At 47.0% G+C, this 18283-nt stretch overlaps 1 long non-coding RNA gene and 1 gene segment (V, D, J or C); both read right to left on the bottom strand.

Annotated features, from left to right (window-relative positions):
* Window positions 1-5176: 5176 nt before the first annotated feature.
* Window positions 5177-8649, bottom strand: LOC147091455 (uncharacterized). The gene is made up of 3 exons (XR_015075147.1): window positions 8210-8649; window positions 7213-7324; window positions 5177-7103 (listed from the first exon to the last, which is right to left on the bottom strand). It is a non-coding gene; the product is annotated as an uncharacterized LOC147091455 (long non-coding RNA).
* A 6588-nt stretch (window positions 8650-15237) lies between these two features.
* LOC147091456 (T cell receptor beta variable 30-like) lies at window positions 15238-15835 on the bottom strand. The segment is given in 2 exon segments: window positions 15238-15602; window positions 15799-15835. Coding segments are annotated over 2 exon segments (402 nt in total).
* Window positions 15836-18283: the final 2448 nt, after the last annotated feature.

Raw genomic sequence — 18283 nt, forward strand, 5'->3', positions numbered from 1 at the left:
CTATATCTATTCTCTCACTTTTATTCTAACCCGTCTCTTCTTGTTGTCAAAAGCACGTTCGCTCTGTAAAATAAACCCAACAGGACGTGGCACCGTGTAGTTTCATCATCCACAGGTGTTTCCTGCCGCCTTTGGGGTTTTTGTTGAGCTCCTCCATTTCTCTGAATCACTGTGAAGACTCCAGGCGCAGTAATACACGGCCGAGTGATTCGCCCACAGGCTGGAGGACTTCAGGTTGAACTCATTGTCATTCGGTCGCTTGGCGGAAAATCCATCCACCGTCCTCTCTGGATCCACATGATTGGTACCCATGGAGTAAAATATGGACTGCGGCTCCTTCCCCGGGTATTGTCTGTACCAGTAGGTGTTAGGGTTACTGGTGCCCCTCCACATCGCACTTCAGTTCCACTCCCTCCCCGGGAAATCTGGAGACAGCGGCGGGAGTCTGGTGGATACCCTGCGAGTTCACATCTGGGAAAGAGACAGGGAGAGAAGGAGGTCAGTAAATTGGGACATCCGGGGCAATGGGAGAAAAAGAGAGAAAGCGAGAAAAAAGAGAGAAAGAAAGAAGGAGAGAAAGAAAGAAGGAGAGAAAGAAAGAAGGAGAGAAAGAAAGAAAGAAGGAGACAAAGAAAGAAAGAAGGAGAGAAAGAAAGGAGGGGAGAGAAAGAAAGGAGAGAAAGAAAGAAAAACATGAAAGTAAGTTTATAACAAGAATTAATGTTTGATAAAATCCCTTACGGTGAAACAAGAAAATAAGACTCAGTAACAGATACATCTTTTACGTGAAGTGTATCTCTTAATAGTTGAAAGCAGCGAGAACAGGAGCCTGGAGCCTTGTGGGGTGTTAACCCGCTCTTTCTAATCATTGAGGAAACCTGGAGCAGCGTGAGGCAGTGATGCAGGGTTGGACACGCCCCTTCCTCGAGCGAACCAATCAGAATCGACGTGGTTGCTAATTACCAGTGACTGATTGGTCCTTATGCCGTTAACATTCCCAGCAATGGTGTCCATTGTTCATTGTTTATTTACTAATCAGAAAAGAATATCTGCACATCTGGATTCCCAGTAATCAACATCTGGATTCTCAGTTAGCCACATGGAACTAGTGGCTAGCACATGGACAACACTGATCTAAAACAAACCCTTTAGATAACAAGGGGCAGTCGCTGCAACAATATGCGGGTGTCACCGGGAATCCCATCTGTTCTACAGCATGGCTTGGCTCATTATTCGGCCTGTGTCTTGCTGGGACTCTGGGCTGTAAACGGCTCCTTGGTGTAGGGAGTAACTGCCCCCTTGGTGCTGGAGTAGATCAGGGCCTCGGGCTCTGAGTCGAGATACTGGCGGTACCAGTAAAGGTGGCTGTACCTCGGCTCCTTCAGAAGGCAACTCACCTGGAACAGCTCGCTCGCGGACACGGTCAGTGACCCCGGCTCCTGCTCCACAAGCCAGCCTCTGCTGCCTGTCAAATGTGGAGAGTGATATTTAATACTTCAGCATCAATGAACCACTCGCTCTATCTATCTGTATGTCTCTCGTCTATCTAACTATCTTCCTAGCCATTTCTCTGTAGCTACTATGACCGGAAAGCCCTGCAGCGGGTAGTCAAAACTGCCCAACGCATTACCGGCACCCGGCTACTGACCATAGAGCACATATACCAGAAACGCTGTTTACAGAGGTCACGGTCCATCATCAAAGACCCTACCCACCCCAGCCACAGTCTGTTCGTCCTCCTGCCATCTGGGAGACGCTACAGATGCATTCGCACCCGAACGACCAGATTTAGGAACAGCTTCTTTCCCAGGGCTGTCATCCTACTGAACTCCACAAATAAACTCTAAAGCCTGCACATCTGCCAATGCACTTTATTATGGTTATGTTTATGTTAATGTATTACAAGCCAAATGTATGTTGAATGTTTAAATGTCTTAATCTAAATGTACACTCGGGGAGCCGCAAGCCTACATTTCGTTGTACTGCACTTGTGCACTAACAATGACAATAAAAGTTGATTTGATTTGATTTGATTTGATTTTATCTATCTATCTGCTAACTGCTTCACCCTCTCTATCAATCTATCTCTCGCACTCCCTCACTCACTCTTTCTGTCTCTCTCTCTCTGTCTCGATTGCTCACTCTATCTCTATGTCTCTCACTCTCTCAATTCAATTTTCAATTCAATTCAATTCAATTCAAATGCTTTATTGGCATGAAAGTTTACAGAGAACCATATTGCCAAAGCTTACATAGCAAAAAGGTACAGTTTTCCAACATTCTGTAGGTGTCAATCGATTTGACATTTGTTGGGTACATACAATATTACTTTTAAACAATATTAATTTTAAACAGTCTTTGTACTTCATTTGGTACGTTCAATATTAATTTTAAACAGTCTTAATTTTAAACAGTCCTCAGGTTGTGACATGTTGTTACATATTTGGCCCCAAGGTATGGTCTGTCTCCTTCTCCTAGGACTAATCTCAATTTTGACAGGTCATCCAATTCCTTGAAATCTGGGGTTGTTTGGCTTAGCTTGTTGAATAATATGTTTCTTGATGTGTTGAATTTTTCGCATTTTAGGAGGAAATGCATCTCTGTTTCAACCTCGCCGGCCAGACATTGATCGCATATTCTATTCTCTCTAGGCTGCCAGGATTTCTTGTATCTGCCTTTTTCAATTTCCAGTTGGTGGTCGCTTAGTCTGTACCTGGTGAGGGTCTGTCTCTGTTTTGTGTCTCTGATGGTCGTGAGGTAGTCTGCCAGTTTATATTCTCTTTTTAGGGCCCGGTAACATTCTAATCTGCTTTGGCTTTCGGTTATTTTGTTCCAATGTTCCAGGTAGGTTTCTTTGCATTTTTTAATGATTTGGTTCACTCGGATTGGTGTTTGGACGGCTGTGTTGGTCTGGGGCTGGTCAGGGTCCGGCTGAGTACTTAGTTTCCGTAGCAGCTGACTCAGGGGACTCTTTTCTGGGTTTAGCTCTTGGGTCTGAAAGGCTTTGAAATGAAGGGTGTCTGGGGAGCTAGATTTGAGGTGATTTAGGAAGTTTAGTGCTCGTTTTTGGATGTTTATTATCAGTGGGTATCTGCCTAGTTCGGCTCTGCATGCATTTGTTGGCGTTTTTCTTTGGGTGCGAAGGATGCTTCGGCAGAATTCTGCATGTAGGGCTTCTATTGTATGTTTTTCCCATTTAGTGTAGCTTTGGTGATTTAGCGGGCCCCATATTTCACTACCGTACAGTGCAATGGGCAGGATTATGCTGTCAAATATTTTGAGCCAGATTTTGATTGGGATTTGGATGTTGTAGAATTTTCTTTTTATTGCATATAGGGCTCTTCGGGCTTTTTCTTTTAGTGCATTCACTGCTATGCTGAAGCTCCCTGATGCTGTAATAGTTAGACCAAGGTAGGTGTAGCTCATAGTGTGTCCTATAGTGGTATCACTGAGGGTAAACTGGTATTTGTTTTCCTGACATCTGGGCCTTTTTTGAAAAATCATGATGTTCGTTTTCTTTAGATTTACTGTTAGAGCCCAATTTTGGCAGTATTTGTCGAGTAGGTCTCTCTGTTTCTATCACTTACTCTTTCTCTCACAATCCCTCACTCACTTTCTATGTCTCTCACTCTGTGTGTCTCTCTCTCTCCCTCACTGACTCGCTCAGTCTCTCACTCTCTTTCTATTAAAACAAATTGCTTTGAAAGGTAAACGTGCGCTGACCGGAGCTGATCTCCAGACTCAGAGAGTAGAGCATGAGTGAGAGATACACGGTCCCACAGCTCCGCACTTCCATCCCCCTCCGGTTCGCTGCTCCTGACTCAGTCGGGAACCGCTTCACCCAAAATTGCACCGATTGGTTACTTGTTGGAGGCGGGTCTTGCGTCTCTGATGTCAAAGCCTCGCCGGCTCTTGTCAAATGATTGAGCAAAACATGAAGAGTATACGGTAGTGATGCAGTGTTGGACACGCCTCCTTCCCCAGTCCAACCATTTAGAATCAATGTACTTGCTCAGGGATCCGAGCTCTGAGACTGTTGTGTGCAAGGACGGAGCAGGCGGCTATTAAGCGCAACGATCTTCATCATTCAGAATAAAACACTGCATATACAATGCCCCTCCCTCTCTGATTAGCCGCTCCGCCCCTCCCTCTCTGATCGGCAGTAAGTTGAGTTGATGCGATCAGAAAGTTGCAATGGGGACATGGGCATGTGCAATAGGCTCGTGGGGCTAAATGGCATCCTCCTGTTCATATATAATAGGCTGGAGTGGCTGCAGGGCACCCTATGTAACAGGATCGAAAGGCTAAGAGCCCTCCTCCTATGTAACAGGATCGAAAGGCTAAGAGCCCTCATCCTGTTCCTATGTAACAGGATCGAAAGACTAATAGCCCTCCTCCTGTTCCTATGTAACAGGATCGAAAGGCTAAGAGCCCTCATCCTGTTCCTATGTAACAGGTTCGAAAGACTAAGAGCCCTCCTCCTGTTCCTATGTAACAGGGTCGAAAGGCTAAGAGCCCTCCTCCTGTTTCTATGTAACAGGGTCGAAAGGCTAAGAGCCCTCCTCCTGTTTCTATGTAACAGGTTCGAAAGACTAAGAGCCCTCCTCCTGTTCCTATGTAACAGGGTCGAAAGGCTAAGAGCCCTCCTCCTGTTTCTATGTAACAGGGTCGAAAGGCGAATAGCCCTCCTCCTGTTCCTATGTAACAGGTACGAAAGACTAAGAGCCCTCCTCCTGTTTCTATGTAACAGGGTCGAAAGGCTAAGAGCCCTCCTCCTGTTCATATGTAACAGGGTCGAACGGCTAAGAGGCCTCCTCCTGTTCCTATGTAACAGGGTCGAAAGGCTAAGAGCCCTCCTCCTGTTCCTGTGTAACAGGATCGAAAGGCTAAGAGCTCTCCTCCTGTTCCTGTGTAACAGGGTCGAAAGGCTAAGAGCCCGCATCCTGTTCCTATGTAACAGGGTCGAAAGGCTAAGAGCCCTCCTCCTATGTAACAGGGTCGAAAGGCTAAGAGCCCTCCTCCTGTTCCTATGTAACAGGATCGAAAGGCTAAGAGCCCTCCTCCTATGTAACAGGGTCGAAAGGCTAAGAGCCCTCCTCCTGTTCCTATTTAACAGGGTCGAAAGGCTAAGAGCCCTCCTCCTATGTAACAGGGTCGAAAGGCTAAGAGCCCTCCTCCTGTTCCTATGTAACAGGATCGAAAGGCTAAGAGCCCTCATCCTGTTCCTATGTAACAGGGTCGAAAGGCTAAGAGCCCTCCTCCTGTTCCTATGTAACAGGGTCGAAAGGCTAAGAGCCCTCATCCTGTTCCTATGTAACAGGGTCGAAAGGCTAAGAGCCCTCCTCCTGTTCCTATGTAACAGGGTCGAAAGGCTAAGAGCCCTCCTCCTGTTCCTATGTAACAGGGTCGAAAGACTAAGAGCCCTCCTCCTGTTCCTATGTAACAGGGTCGAAAGACTAAGAGCCCTCCTCCTGTTCCTATGTAACAGGGTCGAAAGACTAAGAGCCCTCCTCCTGTTCCTGTGTAACAGGTTCGAAAGACTAAGAGCCCTCCTCCTGTTCCTGTGTAACAGGTTCGAAAGACTAAGAGCCCTCCTCCTGTTCCTATGTAACAGGTTCGAAAGACTAAGAGCCCGCCTCCTGTTCCTATGTAACAGGGTCGAAAGACTAAGAGCCCTCCTCCTGTTCCTGTGTAACAGGTTCGAAAGACTAAGAGCCCTCCTCCTGTTCCTGTGTAACAGGTTCGAAAGACTAAGAGCCCTCCTCCTGTTCCTATGTAACAGGGTCGAAAGACTAAGAGCCCTCCTCCTGTTCCTGTGTAACAAGGTTGAAAGGCTGAATGGGCCAACTACTGTACTTGCTTAACGGGCTCGAGGGGCTGAAAGGCCTCCTCGTGTTCATGTGTAAAAGGCTCGAGTGGCCGAATGGCCTCCTACTATTCCTCATAAGAGATTGTTAGCTAAAGTTGAAGGACAGGGAATTGAAGGCAAATTATTGACCTGATTATGGAATTGGCTGAGCGTCAGGAGACAGAGAGTAAAGATAATAGGCAGGCAGTCCAATTGGCATCTTGTGACTAGTGCTTTGCCACAGGGATTTGAGTAGGGGGCCACAACTCTTTACGGTATTGATTAACGACCTAGGTGATGAGATAGAGAGCCACATATCCAAATGTGCCAATAACACAAAGATCGGCAGCACGGTACACAGAGTGGAGACAGCATTAACGTACAAAGAACTATTAAAAGATTAAGTGAGTGGGCAAAACTGTGGCAAATTGATTTCAATGTACCTAAGTGTAAGGTCATCCACTTTGGACGGAAAAAGAAATTATCAGAGAACTTTCTAAATGGTGAAAAGTTAGACCTCACCAGGAGCACTGTGTACAGTTGCGGGCACCACACCTTAGGATTTACCGGAATGATACCTGGACATCAAGGATTAAGTTACAAGGAGAGATTACACAAACTGGGGTTGTATTCCCTGGAACTCAGAAGGTTAAGGGGTGATTTGACCGAAGATGTCAAGATAGTCCAGGCAACTGAGATGGTAGATAAAGAGAAACAACTTCTACTGGTTGGGGAGTCTTTAACAAGGAGCCATGGCGAGGCCATTCAGGTGTGAAGTGAGCCAGCACTTCTACATGCAAAGGGTGGCAGAAGAGTAAACTCTTTTTTGCAAAGCGCGGTTGATTCTAGGTCAATTGTTAATTTTAAATCTGTGCTTGATAGTTTTCTGTTAGCCAAAGGCATTAAGAGAAATGGTGCAAAGGCAGGTATATGGAGTTAGGTAACAGTGCAGCCATGAACTCTATGAATAGAGGAACAGGCTCAGGGGACTAAATGGCCTACTCCTGTTCCTATACTCCTACGTAACAGGGTCAAGCGGTGAATGACCTCCTCCTGTTCCTGTGTAACAGACTCCCAGAGTGATGAATCGCTTCCTCCTGTTTCTATGTAACAGACTCCCGGAGTGCTGAATGGCCTCCTCCTGCTCCTATATACAAGGCTCGAGCTTTTAGACGTTCTCCTGCTTCTCTGTTCCGATTTAACTATGTTCTAGCATCAGATGTGTTTTATGGTCATGGAGCGCCCTCTGCTGTTCCTGTGGAGAAAGAAAACACAATGTCAGTGCTGAAAAATCTGGGTTCACGTGATTAGTACCCATCGAGTAAAACATGGACTGCGGCTCCTTCCCCGAGTATTGTCTGTACCAGTACATAGTCTGGGGACTGGTGCTTTCCAGAGTGCACTTCAGTACCGCTCCATCCCCGGGAAATCTGGAGACAGCGGCGGGAGTCTGATGGACAGTCTGCGAGTTCACCTCTGAGTAAGAGTGGGAGAGAGGAGGCGGTCAGTAAATTGGGACTTCCGGGTCAATGGGAGGGAAAGAAAGAAGGGAAGACGGAAAGACAGAAGGAGAGAAAGAAAGAAGGAGAGAAAGAAAGACAGAAGGAGAGAAAGACAGAGGAAAGACAGAAGGAGAGAAAGAAAGACAGAAGGAGAGAAAGAAAGACAGAAGGAGAGAAAGACAGAAGGAGAGAAAGACAGAAGGAGAGAAAGACAGAAGGAGAGAAAGACAGAGGGAGAGAAAGACAGAGGAAAGACAGAAGGAGAGACAGAAGGAGAGAAAGACAGAAGGAAAGACAGAAGGGGAGAGAGAGAGAGAGAGAGAAAGACAGAAGGAGAGAGAGAGAGAAAGGAGAGAGAGAAAGAAGGAGAGAGAGAGAGAGAGAAAGGAGAGAGAAAAAAGAGAGAAAGGAGAGAGGAGAGAGAAAGAAGGAGAGAGAAAGAAGCAGCGAGAGAAAGGAGAGAGAGAAGAGAAAGGAGAGAGAGAGAGAAAGGAGAAAGAGAGAGAGAGAGAGAGAAAGGAGAGAGAAAGGAGAGAGAGAGAGAAAGGAGAGAGAGAGAGAGAGAGAGAGAGAAAGAATGAGAGAGAGAGAAAGAAGGAGAGAGAGAGAAAGGAGAGAGAGAGAGACAGAAGAGAGAGAGAGAGAGAGAGAAAGAGAGAGAGAGAAAGAGAGAGAGAGAAAGGAGAGAAAGGAGAGAGAGAGAGAGAAAGAGAGAGAAAGAAGGAGAGAGAAAGGAGAGAGAGAGAGAAAGAAGGAGAGAGTGAGAAAGGAGAGAAAGAGAAAGAAAGAAGAAGAGAAATAAAGAAAGAAAGAAGAAGGAGGTTATTAACACGAATTATTGTTGGGAGAAGTCCCTTACTTTGAACCAAGATCAACAGACCCAGTAACAGATACATCTTTTACTGGAAGCCACTCTTTTAATAATGAAAGGAGCGAGTAAAGGAGAGTTGCTTCTGGTGAGGAGCAAACCCGCTCTTTTAAAATCATCGATGAAGAATGTACGGAAGTGATGCAGGGTTGGACACGCCCCCTGCCTCTAGGGAACCAATCAGAATCAATGTGGTTGCTAATTACCAATGACTGACTGGATCTCATGCCGTTAACATTCCGAAAAAACAGTGCCTGATGCTTATTATTTATTTACTAATCAGAAATGCATTTATGCACATCTGGATTCCCGATTAGCCATACCTTGATTCCCAATTAGCCACATGTGACTAGTGGCTAACACATGGACAACACTGGTCTAAAGTGAAACCTTCTGATAAGGTGAGGCAGTCGGTGCAGCAATATCCGGGTCACATCGGGCTGTTTATCTGTTCTATTACCTGTTTGGGCCTGTGACGATCAGGGGGACTCAAAGACTCGCCCTTGACTGGGGAACTTGCAAACGGCCCCAGTGTATTCACATTGCAGTGAACCTGTTCCCCATCAGAGACAACACTGGCTGAACTGAAACATGAATGGCCACGGATATAGAGCTAAATGGAAGAGGGATTCGTTTTCTAGGTATCCTTAATGACCCACATTATTCCAAATAAAGTTGAGAAATTAAGTATTTTGTAAAACTCATAGAATGGTGGAGCACCGAAAGTAGTCATTCGGCCTATGCAGTCTGCGCCGGCTCTTTCGGAGAACAATCCAGTTAGTCTCACTTCCCCCGCTCTGTCCCCATATCCCTGCAACTTTGCTCCTTCGTGTATTTAGCCAATTGCCTTTTGAAATATGGAACTCTCACCCCCAAAAGGCTGCGGATGCTGGAGGACAATTGGAGCTCGCAAGGCTGAGTTGGATCGATTCATGTTGGGTTAGGATATCAAGGGAGATGCAGCAAAGGCGGGTTAATGAGGTTGAATTACAGATTAAAAGGCACAGCAGACACAAGTGGATGAATGGTCTCCTCCTGTTATGTGTAAGAGGCTCGAGGGGCTGAATGGCCTCCTCCTGTTACTGTGTAACAGGCTCGAGGGGCTGAATGGCCTCCTCCTGTTCCTGTGTAACAGGCTCGAGGGGCTGAATGGCCTCCTCCTGTTCTTGTGTAACAGGCTCGAGGGGCTGAATGGCCTCCTCCTGTTCCTGTGTAACAAGCTCGAGGGGCTGAATGGCCTCCTCCTGTTCCAGTTATAACAGGCTCGAGGGACTGAATGGCCGCCTCCTGTTCCTATATAACTGTCTCAAGGGGCTGAATGGCCTCCTCCTGTTCCTGTGTAACAGGTTGAACAATGTTCCGGGCACTGGTGTGTTTCATGGTCTAGAGCGCCCTCGACTGTCCCTGTGGAGAAATAAAGCACAATGTCAGTGGGTAAATAAAAGGACTTTTAATTAATTTCCTTCTTTCTACATTTCGTTTTATTTTTCTTTACTATAGTTCTGCAGTTCTATCTTTCTTTCCTTCTCTTTTTTTCTTCCCTGCTTCGTTCCTTTTTTTATTTATTTTGTTCTTTCATTATTTCTTTCTTGGTTCTTCTTCCTTTATTTATTTCCCTCTTTCATCCTATCTCTCTTTTTTATCCTTTCTGTCTGCCGTTCTTTCTATATTTCTTCGCTACGCCTAACGGATCAAACCCATTGATAATCTTTAAAGACCTCTGCCAGGTCCCCCTCAGCCTTCTCTTTGCTTGAGAAAAGAGCTCCAGCCTGTTTGGCATTTCCTGATAGTTTAAACCTCTGAATTCTGGGATCATCCTTGATAATCTTTCTTTGCACTTTCTCCAGAGCCTCTATATCTAATCTCTCACTTTTATTCTAACCCGCCCCTTCTTGATGTCAAAAGCACGTTCACTCTGCAAAATAAACCCAACAGCACCGCGCGGTTTCATCAGCAACATGTGTTTCCTGCGGCCTTTGGGGTTTTTGTTGAGCTCCTCCATCTCTCTGAGTCACTGTGCAGACTCCAGGCACAGTAATACACGGCCGAGTGAATCGCCCGCAGGCTGGAGGACTTCAGGTTCAACTCGTTGCCATTCGGTCGCTCGGCGGTGAAACCATCCACCTTCCCCTCTGCAGTGACACTTTGTACAGTTGGGGAGTGAAAAATCAACTGCGGCTCCTGCCCCGGGAATTGTCTGTACCAGAACATTTGAGAGGTACTGGTACTTTCCAGAGTGCATTTCAGTTCCACTCCATCCCCGGGAAATCTGGAGACAGCGGCTGGAGTCTGGCGGATAGTTTGCGAGCTCACATCTGGGAAAGAAACAGGGAAGAGAGGAGGAGGTTAGTCAATTGGGACATCCGGGGCAATGGGAGTAACAAAGAGAGAAAGAGAGAAAAAAAGCGAGAGAGAGAGAGGAAGAAAGAAAGAATAATGTAAAGGAAAGTTATTAGCAAGAATTATTGTTGGGAGAAGTCCCTTACTTTGAACCAAGATCATCAGACCCAGTAACAGATACATCTTTTACTGGAAGCCACTCTTTTAATAATGAATAGAGCGAGTAAAGGAGAGTTGCTTCTGGTGGGGAGCAAACCCGCTCTTTTAAAACCATCAATGAAGAATGTACGGAAGTGATGCAGGATTGGACACGCCCCCTGCCTCTAGGGAACCAATCAGAATCAATGTGGTTGCTAATTACCAATGACTGACTGGATCTTATGCCGTTAACATTCCCAACAACGGTGCCTGATGCTCATTATTTATTTACTAATCAGAAATGCATTTATGCACATCTGGATTCCCGATTAGTCACATGCAGATTCCCGATTAGCCATACCTTGATTCCCAATTAGCCACATGTGACTTGTGGCTAACACATGGACAGCACTGGTCTAAAGTAAAACCTTCTGATAAGGTGAGGCAGTCGGTGTAGCAGTGTCCGGGTCACATCGGGCTGTTCATCTGTTCTATTGCCTGTTTGGGCCTATGACGATCAGGAGGATTCAAAGACTCGCCCTTGACTGGGGAACTTGCAAACAGCCCCACTTTATTCACACTGCAGTGAACCCTTTCCCCATCAGAGATAGGACTCGCTGAGCTGAAACATGAATGGCCACGGATATAGAGCTACATGGAAGAGGGATTCATTTTCTCGGTCTCCTTAATGACCCACATTATTCCGAATAAAGTTGAGAAATTAAGTATTTTGTAAAACTCATAGAATGGTGGAGCACAGAAGGAGGTCATTCGGCCCATTCAGTCTGCTCCAGCTCCATCGGAGAGCAATCCAGTTAGTCCCACTCCCCCGCTCTTTCCCCATATCCCTGCAGTTTTGCTCCTTCGAGTATTTATCCAATTCCCTTTTGAAATATGGAACACCCGCCCCCAAAAGGCTGCGGATGCTGGAGGACAATTGGAGCTCGCAAGGCTGAGTTGGATCGATTCATGTTGGGTTAGGATATCAAGGGAGATGCAGCAAAGGCGGGTTAATGAGGTTGAATTACAGATTAAAAGACAGGGCAGTCGCAAGTAGATGAATGGCCTCCTCCTGTTCCTGTTTAACAGGCTTGAGGGGCTGAATGGCCTCCTCCTGTTCCTGTGTAACAGGCTCGTGGGACTGAATGGCCTCCTTCTGTTCCTGTGTAACAGGCTTGAGGGGCTGAATTTCCTCCTCCTGTTCCTGTGTAACAGGCTCGAGGGGCTGAAGGGCCTCCTCCTGTTCTTGTGTAACAGGCTCGAGGGGCTGAATGACCTCCTCCTGTTCCCGTGTAACAGGCTCGAGGGGCTGAATGGGCTCCTCCTGTTCCTGTGTAACAGGCTCGAGGGGCTGAATGGCCTCCTCCTGTTCCTGTGTAACAGGCTCGAGGGGCTGAATGGCCTCCTCCTGTTCCTGTGTTCCGATTGAACCATGTTCCGGGCACTGTTGTGTTTCATGGTCTCGAGCGCCCTCTACTGTCCCTGTGGAGAAAGTAAGCACAATGTCAGTGGGTAAATAAAAGGACTTTTAAGTAATTTCCTTCTTTCCACATTTCGTTCTATTTTTCTTTACTATCGTTCTGCAGTTCTATCTTTCTTTCCTTCTCTTATTTTCCCTGCTTCCTTCCTTCCTTTATTTATTTCCCTCTTTCATCCCATGTTTCTTTAATCCTTTCTGCCTGTCGTTCTATCTTTCGTCGCTACGCCTAACCGATCAAACCCATTGATAATCTTTAAAGACCTCTGCCAGGTCCCCCTCAGCCTTCTCTTTGCTGGAGAAAAGAACTCCAGCCTGTTTGGCATTTCCTGATAGTTTAAACCGCTGAATTCTGGGATCATCCTTGATAATCTTTCTTTGCACTTTCTCCAGAGCCTCTATATCTAATCTCTCACTGTTATTCTAACGCACCGCCTCTTGTTGTCAAAAGCACGTTCGCTCTGCAATATAAACCCAACAGCACCGCGCGGTTTCATCATCAACAGGAGTTTCCTGCGGCCTTTGGGGTTTTTGTTGAGCTCCTCCATCTCTCTGAGTCACTGTGCAGACTCCAGGCACAGTAATACACGGCCGAGTGATTCGCCCGCAGACTGGTGGACTTCAGGTTCAACTCGTTGCCATTCGGTCGCTCGGCGGTGAAACCACCCACCTTCCCCTCTGCAGTGACACTTTGTACAGTTGGGGAGTGAAAAATCAACTGCGGCTCCTGCCCCGGGAATTGTCTGTACCAGAACATTTGAGGGGTATTGGTGCTTTCCAGAGTGCATTTCAGTTCCACTCCATCCCCGGGAAATCTGGAGACAGCGGCTGGAGTCTGGCGGATAGTTTGCGAGCTCATATCTGGGAAAGAGACAGGGAGAGAGGAGGAGGTTAGTCAATTGGGACATCCGGGGCAATGGGAGAAAGGAGAGCGAGAGAGAGAGAGAGAGAAAAAAAGAATAATGTAAAGGAAAGTTATTAACAGGAATTATTGTTGGAAGAAGTCCCTTACTTTGAACCAAGATCATCAGACCCAGTAACAGATACATCTTTTACTGGAAGCCACTCTTTTAATAATGAATAGAGCGAGTAAAGGAGAGTTGCTTCTGGTGAGGCGCAAACCCGCTCTTTTAAAACCATCAATGAAGAATGTACGGAAGTGATGCAGGATTGGACACGCCCCCTGCCTCTAGGGAACCAATCAGAATCAATGTGGTTGCTAATTACCAATGACTGACTGGATCTTATGCCGTTAACATTCCCAACAACGGTGCCTGATGCTCATTATTTATTTACTAATCAGAAATGCATTTATGCACATCTGGATTCCCGATTAGTCACATGCAGATTCCCGATTAGCCATACCTTGATTCCCAATTAGCCACATGTGACTCGAGGCTAACACATGGACAGCACTGGTCTAAAGTAAAACCTTCTGATAAGGTGAGGCAGTCGGTGTTGCAGTATCCGGGTCACATCGGGCTGTTCATCTGTTCTATTGCCTGTTTGGGCCTATGACGGTCAGGAGGATTCAAAGACTCGCCCTTGACTGGGGAACTTGCAAACGGCCCCAGTGTATTCAGATTGCACTGAACCCGTTCCCCATCAGAGACAACACTGGCTGAGCTGAAACATGAATGGCCACGGATATAGAGCTACATGGAAGAGGGATTCGTTTTCTAGGCCTCCTTAATGACCCGCATTATACCGAATAAAGTTGAGAAATTAAGTATTTTGTAAAACTCATAGAATGGTGGAGCACAGAAGGAGGTCATTCGGCCCATTCAGTCTGCTCCAGCTCCATCGGAGAGCAATCCAGTTAGTCTCGCTCCCCCGCTCTTTCCCCATATCCCAGCAGCTTTGCTCCTTCGAGTATTTATCCAATTGCCTTTTGAAATATGGAACACCCGCCCCCAAAAGGCTGCGGATGCTGGAGGACAATTGGAGCTCGCAAGGCTGAGTTGGATCGATTCATGTTGAGTTAGGATATCAAGGGAGATGCAGCAAAGGCGGGTTAATGAGGTTGAATTACAGGATTAAAAGACAGGGCAGTCGCAAGTAGATGAATGGCCTCCTCCTGTTCCTGTGCAACAGGCTTGAGGGGCTGAATGGTCTCCTCCTGTTCCTGTGTAACAGGCTCGTGGAACTGAATGGCCTCCTCCTGTTCCTGTGTAACAGGCTCGAGGGGCTGAATGGCCTCCTCCTGTTCCTGTGTAACAGGTTCGAGGGGCTGAATGGCCTCCTCCTGTTCCTGTGTAACAGGCTCGTGGAACTGAATGGCCTCCTCCTGTTCCTGTGTAACAGGCTCGAGGGGCTGAATGGCCTCCTCCTGTTCTTGTGTAACAGGCTCGAGGGGCTGAATGACCTCCTCCTGTTCCCGTGTAACAGGCTCGAGGGGCTGAATGACCTCCTCCTGTTCCCGTGTAACAGGCTCGAGGGGCTGAATGGGCTCCTCCTGTTCCTGTGTAACAGGCTCGAGGGGCTGAATGGCCTCCTCCTGTTCCTGTGTTCCGATTGAACCATGTTCCGGGCACTGGTGTGTTTCATGGTCTCGAGCGCCCTCTACTGTCCCTGAGGAGAAAGAAAGCACAATGTCAGTGGGTAAATAAAAGGACTTTTAAGTAATTTCCTTCTTTCCACATTTCGTTCTATTTTTCTTTACTATCGTTCTGCAGTTCTATCTTTCTTTCCTTCTCTTATCTTCCCTGCTTCCTTCCTTCCTTTATTTATTTCCCTCTTTCATCCCATCTTTCTTTCTTTTATCCTTTCTGTCTGTCGTTCTATCTTTCTTCGCTATGCCTAACTGATCAAACCCATTGATAATCTTTAAAGACCTCTGCCAGGTCCCCCCTCAGCCTTCTCTTTGCTTGAGAAAAGAACTCCAGCCTGTTTGGCATTTCCTGATAGTTTAAACCTCTGAATTCTGGTATCATCCTTGATAATCTTTCTTTGCACTTTCTCCAGAGCCTCTATATCTAATCTGTCACTTTTATTCTAACCTGCCCCTTGTTGTCAAAAGCACATTCGCTCTGTAAAATAAACCCAACAGCACCGCGCGGTTTCATCATCCACAGCTGTTTACTGCGGCCTTTGGGGTTTTTGTTGAGCTCCTCCATCTCTCTGAGTCACTGTGAAGACTCCAGGCACAGTAATACACGGCCGAGTGATTCGCCCGCAGGCTGGAGGACTTCAGGTTAAACTCGTTGCCATTCGGTCGCTTGGCGGTGAAACCATCGACCGTCCCCTCTGGATTTACAGCATTGGTACCCATGGAGTAAAACATAGACTGCGGCTCCTTCCCCGGGTATTGCCTGTACCAGTACATATAGTCATCACTGGTCCCTTGCAGAGTGCACTTCAGTACAACTCCATTCCTGGGAAATCTGGAGACAGCGGCGGGAGTCTGGTGGATAGTCTGCGAGTTCACATCTGGGAAATAGACAGGGAGAGAGGAGGAGGTCAGTGAACAAGAACATTCTGGGCGGTGGAGCAAGAATGGAAGGAGGGAAAGAAGAAAGGAGGGAAAGAAACAAAGAATGAAAAAACAAAAGAAAGAAGGAGAGAAAGAAGGAATAATATAAAGGAAAGTTATTAACAAGAATTATTGTTGGGAGAAGTCCCTTACTTTGAACCAAGATCATCAGACCCAGTAACAGATACATCTTTTACTGGAAGCCACTCTTTTAATAATGAATAGAGCGAGTAAAGGAGAGTTGCTTCTGGTGAGGAGCAAACCCGCTCTTTTAAAATCATCGATGATGAAGAATGTACGGAAGTGATGCAGGGTTGGACACGCCCCCTGCCTCTAGGGATCCAATCAGAATCAATGTGGTTGCTAATTACCAATGACTGACTGGATCTTATGCCGTTAACATTCCCAAAAACGGTGCCTGATGCTCATTATTTATTTACTAATCAGGAATGCATTTATGCACATCTGGATTCCCGATTAGCCATACCTTGATTCCCAATTAGTCACATGTGACTTGTGGCTAACACATGGACAACACTGGTCTAAAGTAAAACCTTCTGATAAGGTGAGGCAGTCGGTGCAACAATATCCGGGTCACATTGGGCTGTTCATCTGTTCTATTGCCTGGTTGGGCCTGTGACGATCAGGAGGACTCAAAGACTCGCCCTTGACTGGGGAACTTGCAAACAGCCCCACTTTATTCACACTGCAGTGAACCTGTTCCCCATCAGAGATAGGACTCGCTGAGCTGAAACATGAATGGCCACGGATATAGAGCTACATGGAAGAGGGATTAATTTTCTAGGTCTCCTTAATGACCCGCATTATTCTGAATAAAGTTGAGAAATTAAATATTTTGTAAAACTCATAGAATGGTGGAGCACAGGAGGTCGTCATTCGGCCCATTCAGTCTGCGCTGGCTTTTTCGAAGAGCAATCCAGTTAGTCCCACTCCCCGACTACTTCCCCATATCCCTGCAGATTTGCTCCTTCGAGTATTTATCCAATTCCCTTTTGAAATATGGAACTCTCACCCCCAAAAGACAGTGGATGCTGGGGGACAATTGTAGCTCGCAAGGCTGAGTTGGATCGATTCATGTTGGGTTAGGATATCAAGGGAGATGCAGCAAAGGCGGGTTAATGAGGGTGACTTACAGATTAAAAGACAGGGCTGTCGCAAGTGGATGAATAGCCTCCTCCTGTTCCTGTGTAACAGGCTCGAGGGGCTGAATGGGCTCCTCCTGTTCCTGTGTAACAGGCTCGAGGGGCTGAATGGCCTCCTCCTGTTCCTGTGTAACAGGCTCGAGGAGCTGAATGGGCCTCCTCCTGTTCCTGTGTAACAGGCTCGAGGGGCTGAATGGCCTCCTCTTGTTCCTATGTAACAGGCTCGAGGGGCTGAATGGCCTCCTCCTGTTCCCGTGTAACAGGCTCGAGGAGCTGAATGGGCCTCCTCCTGTTCCTGTGTAACAGGCTCGAGGGGCTGAATGGCCTCCTCTTGTTCCTATGTAACAGTCTCGAGGGGCTGAATGGGCTCCTCCTGTTCCTGTGTAACAGGCTCGAGGGGCTGAATGGCCTCCTCCTGTTCCTGTGTAACAGGCTCGAGGGGCTGAATGGCCTCCTCCTGTTCCTGTGTAACAGGTTCGAGGGGCTGAATGGCCTCCTCCTGTTCCTGTGTAACAGGCTCGAGGGGCTGAATGGGCCTCCTCCTGTTCCTGTGTAACAGGCTCGAGGGGCCGAATGGCCTCCTCTTGTTCCTATGTAACAGGCTCGAGGGGCTGAATGGCCTCCTCCTGTTCCTGTGTAACAGGCTCGAGGAGCTGAATGGGCCTCCTCCTGTTCCTGTGTAACAGGCTCGAGGGGCTGAATGGCCTCCTCCTGTTCCTGTGTAACAGGCTCGAGGAGCTGAATGGGCCTCCTCCTGTTCCTGTGTAACAGGCTCGAGGGGCTGAATGGCCTCCTCCTGTTCCTGTGTAACAGGCTCGAGGGGCTGAATGGCCTCCTCCTGTTCCTGTGTAACAGGCTCGAGGGGCTAAATGGCCTCCTCCTGTTCCTGTGTAACAGGCTCGAGGGGCTGAATGGCCTCCTCCTGTTCCTGTGTAACAGGCTCGAGGGGCTGAATGGCCTCCTCCTATTCCTGTGTTCTGATTGAACCATGTTCCGGGCACTGTTGTGTTTCATGGTCTCGAGCGCCCTCTACTGTCCCTGTGGAGAAAGTAAGCACAATGTCAGTGGGTAAATAAAAGGACTTTTAAGTAATTTCCTTCTTTCCACATTTCGTTCTATTTTTCTTTACTATCGTTCTGCAGTTCTATCTTTCTTTCCTTCTCTTATTTTCCCTGCTTCCTTCCTTCCTTTATTTATTTCCCTCTTTCATCCCATGTTTCTTTAATCCTTTCTGCCTATCGTTCTATCTTTCGTCGCTATGCCTAACCGATCAAACCCATTGATAATCTTTAAAGACCTCTGCCCGGTCCCCCTCAGCCTTCTCTTTGCTGGAGAAAAGAACTCCAGCCTGTTTGGCATTTCCTGATAGTTTAAACCGCTGAATTCTGGGATCATCCTTGATAATCTTTCTTTGCACTTTCTCCAGAGCCTCTATATCTAATCTCTCACTGTTATTCTAACGCACCTCCTCTTGT

This window comes from Somniosus microcephalus, unplaced genomic scaffold, assembly GCF_052327205.1.
Source record: "Somniosus microcephalus isolate GS21.2 unplaced genomic scaffold, FLI_Smic_1.0 unresolved_chr3, whole genome shotgun sequence".
Taxonomy (NCBI): domain Eukaryota; kingdom Metazoa; phylum Chordata; class Chondrichthyes; order Squaliformes; family Somniosidae; genus Somniosus; species Somniosus microcephalus.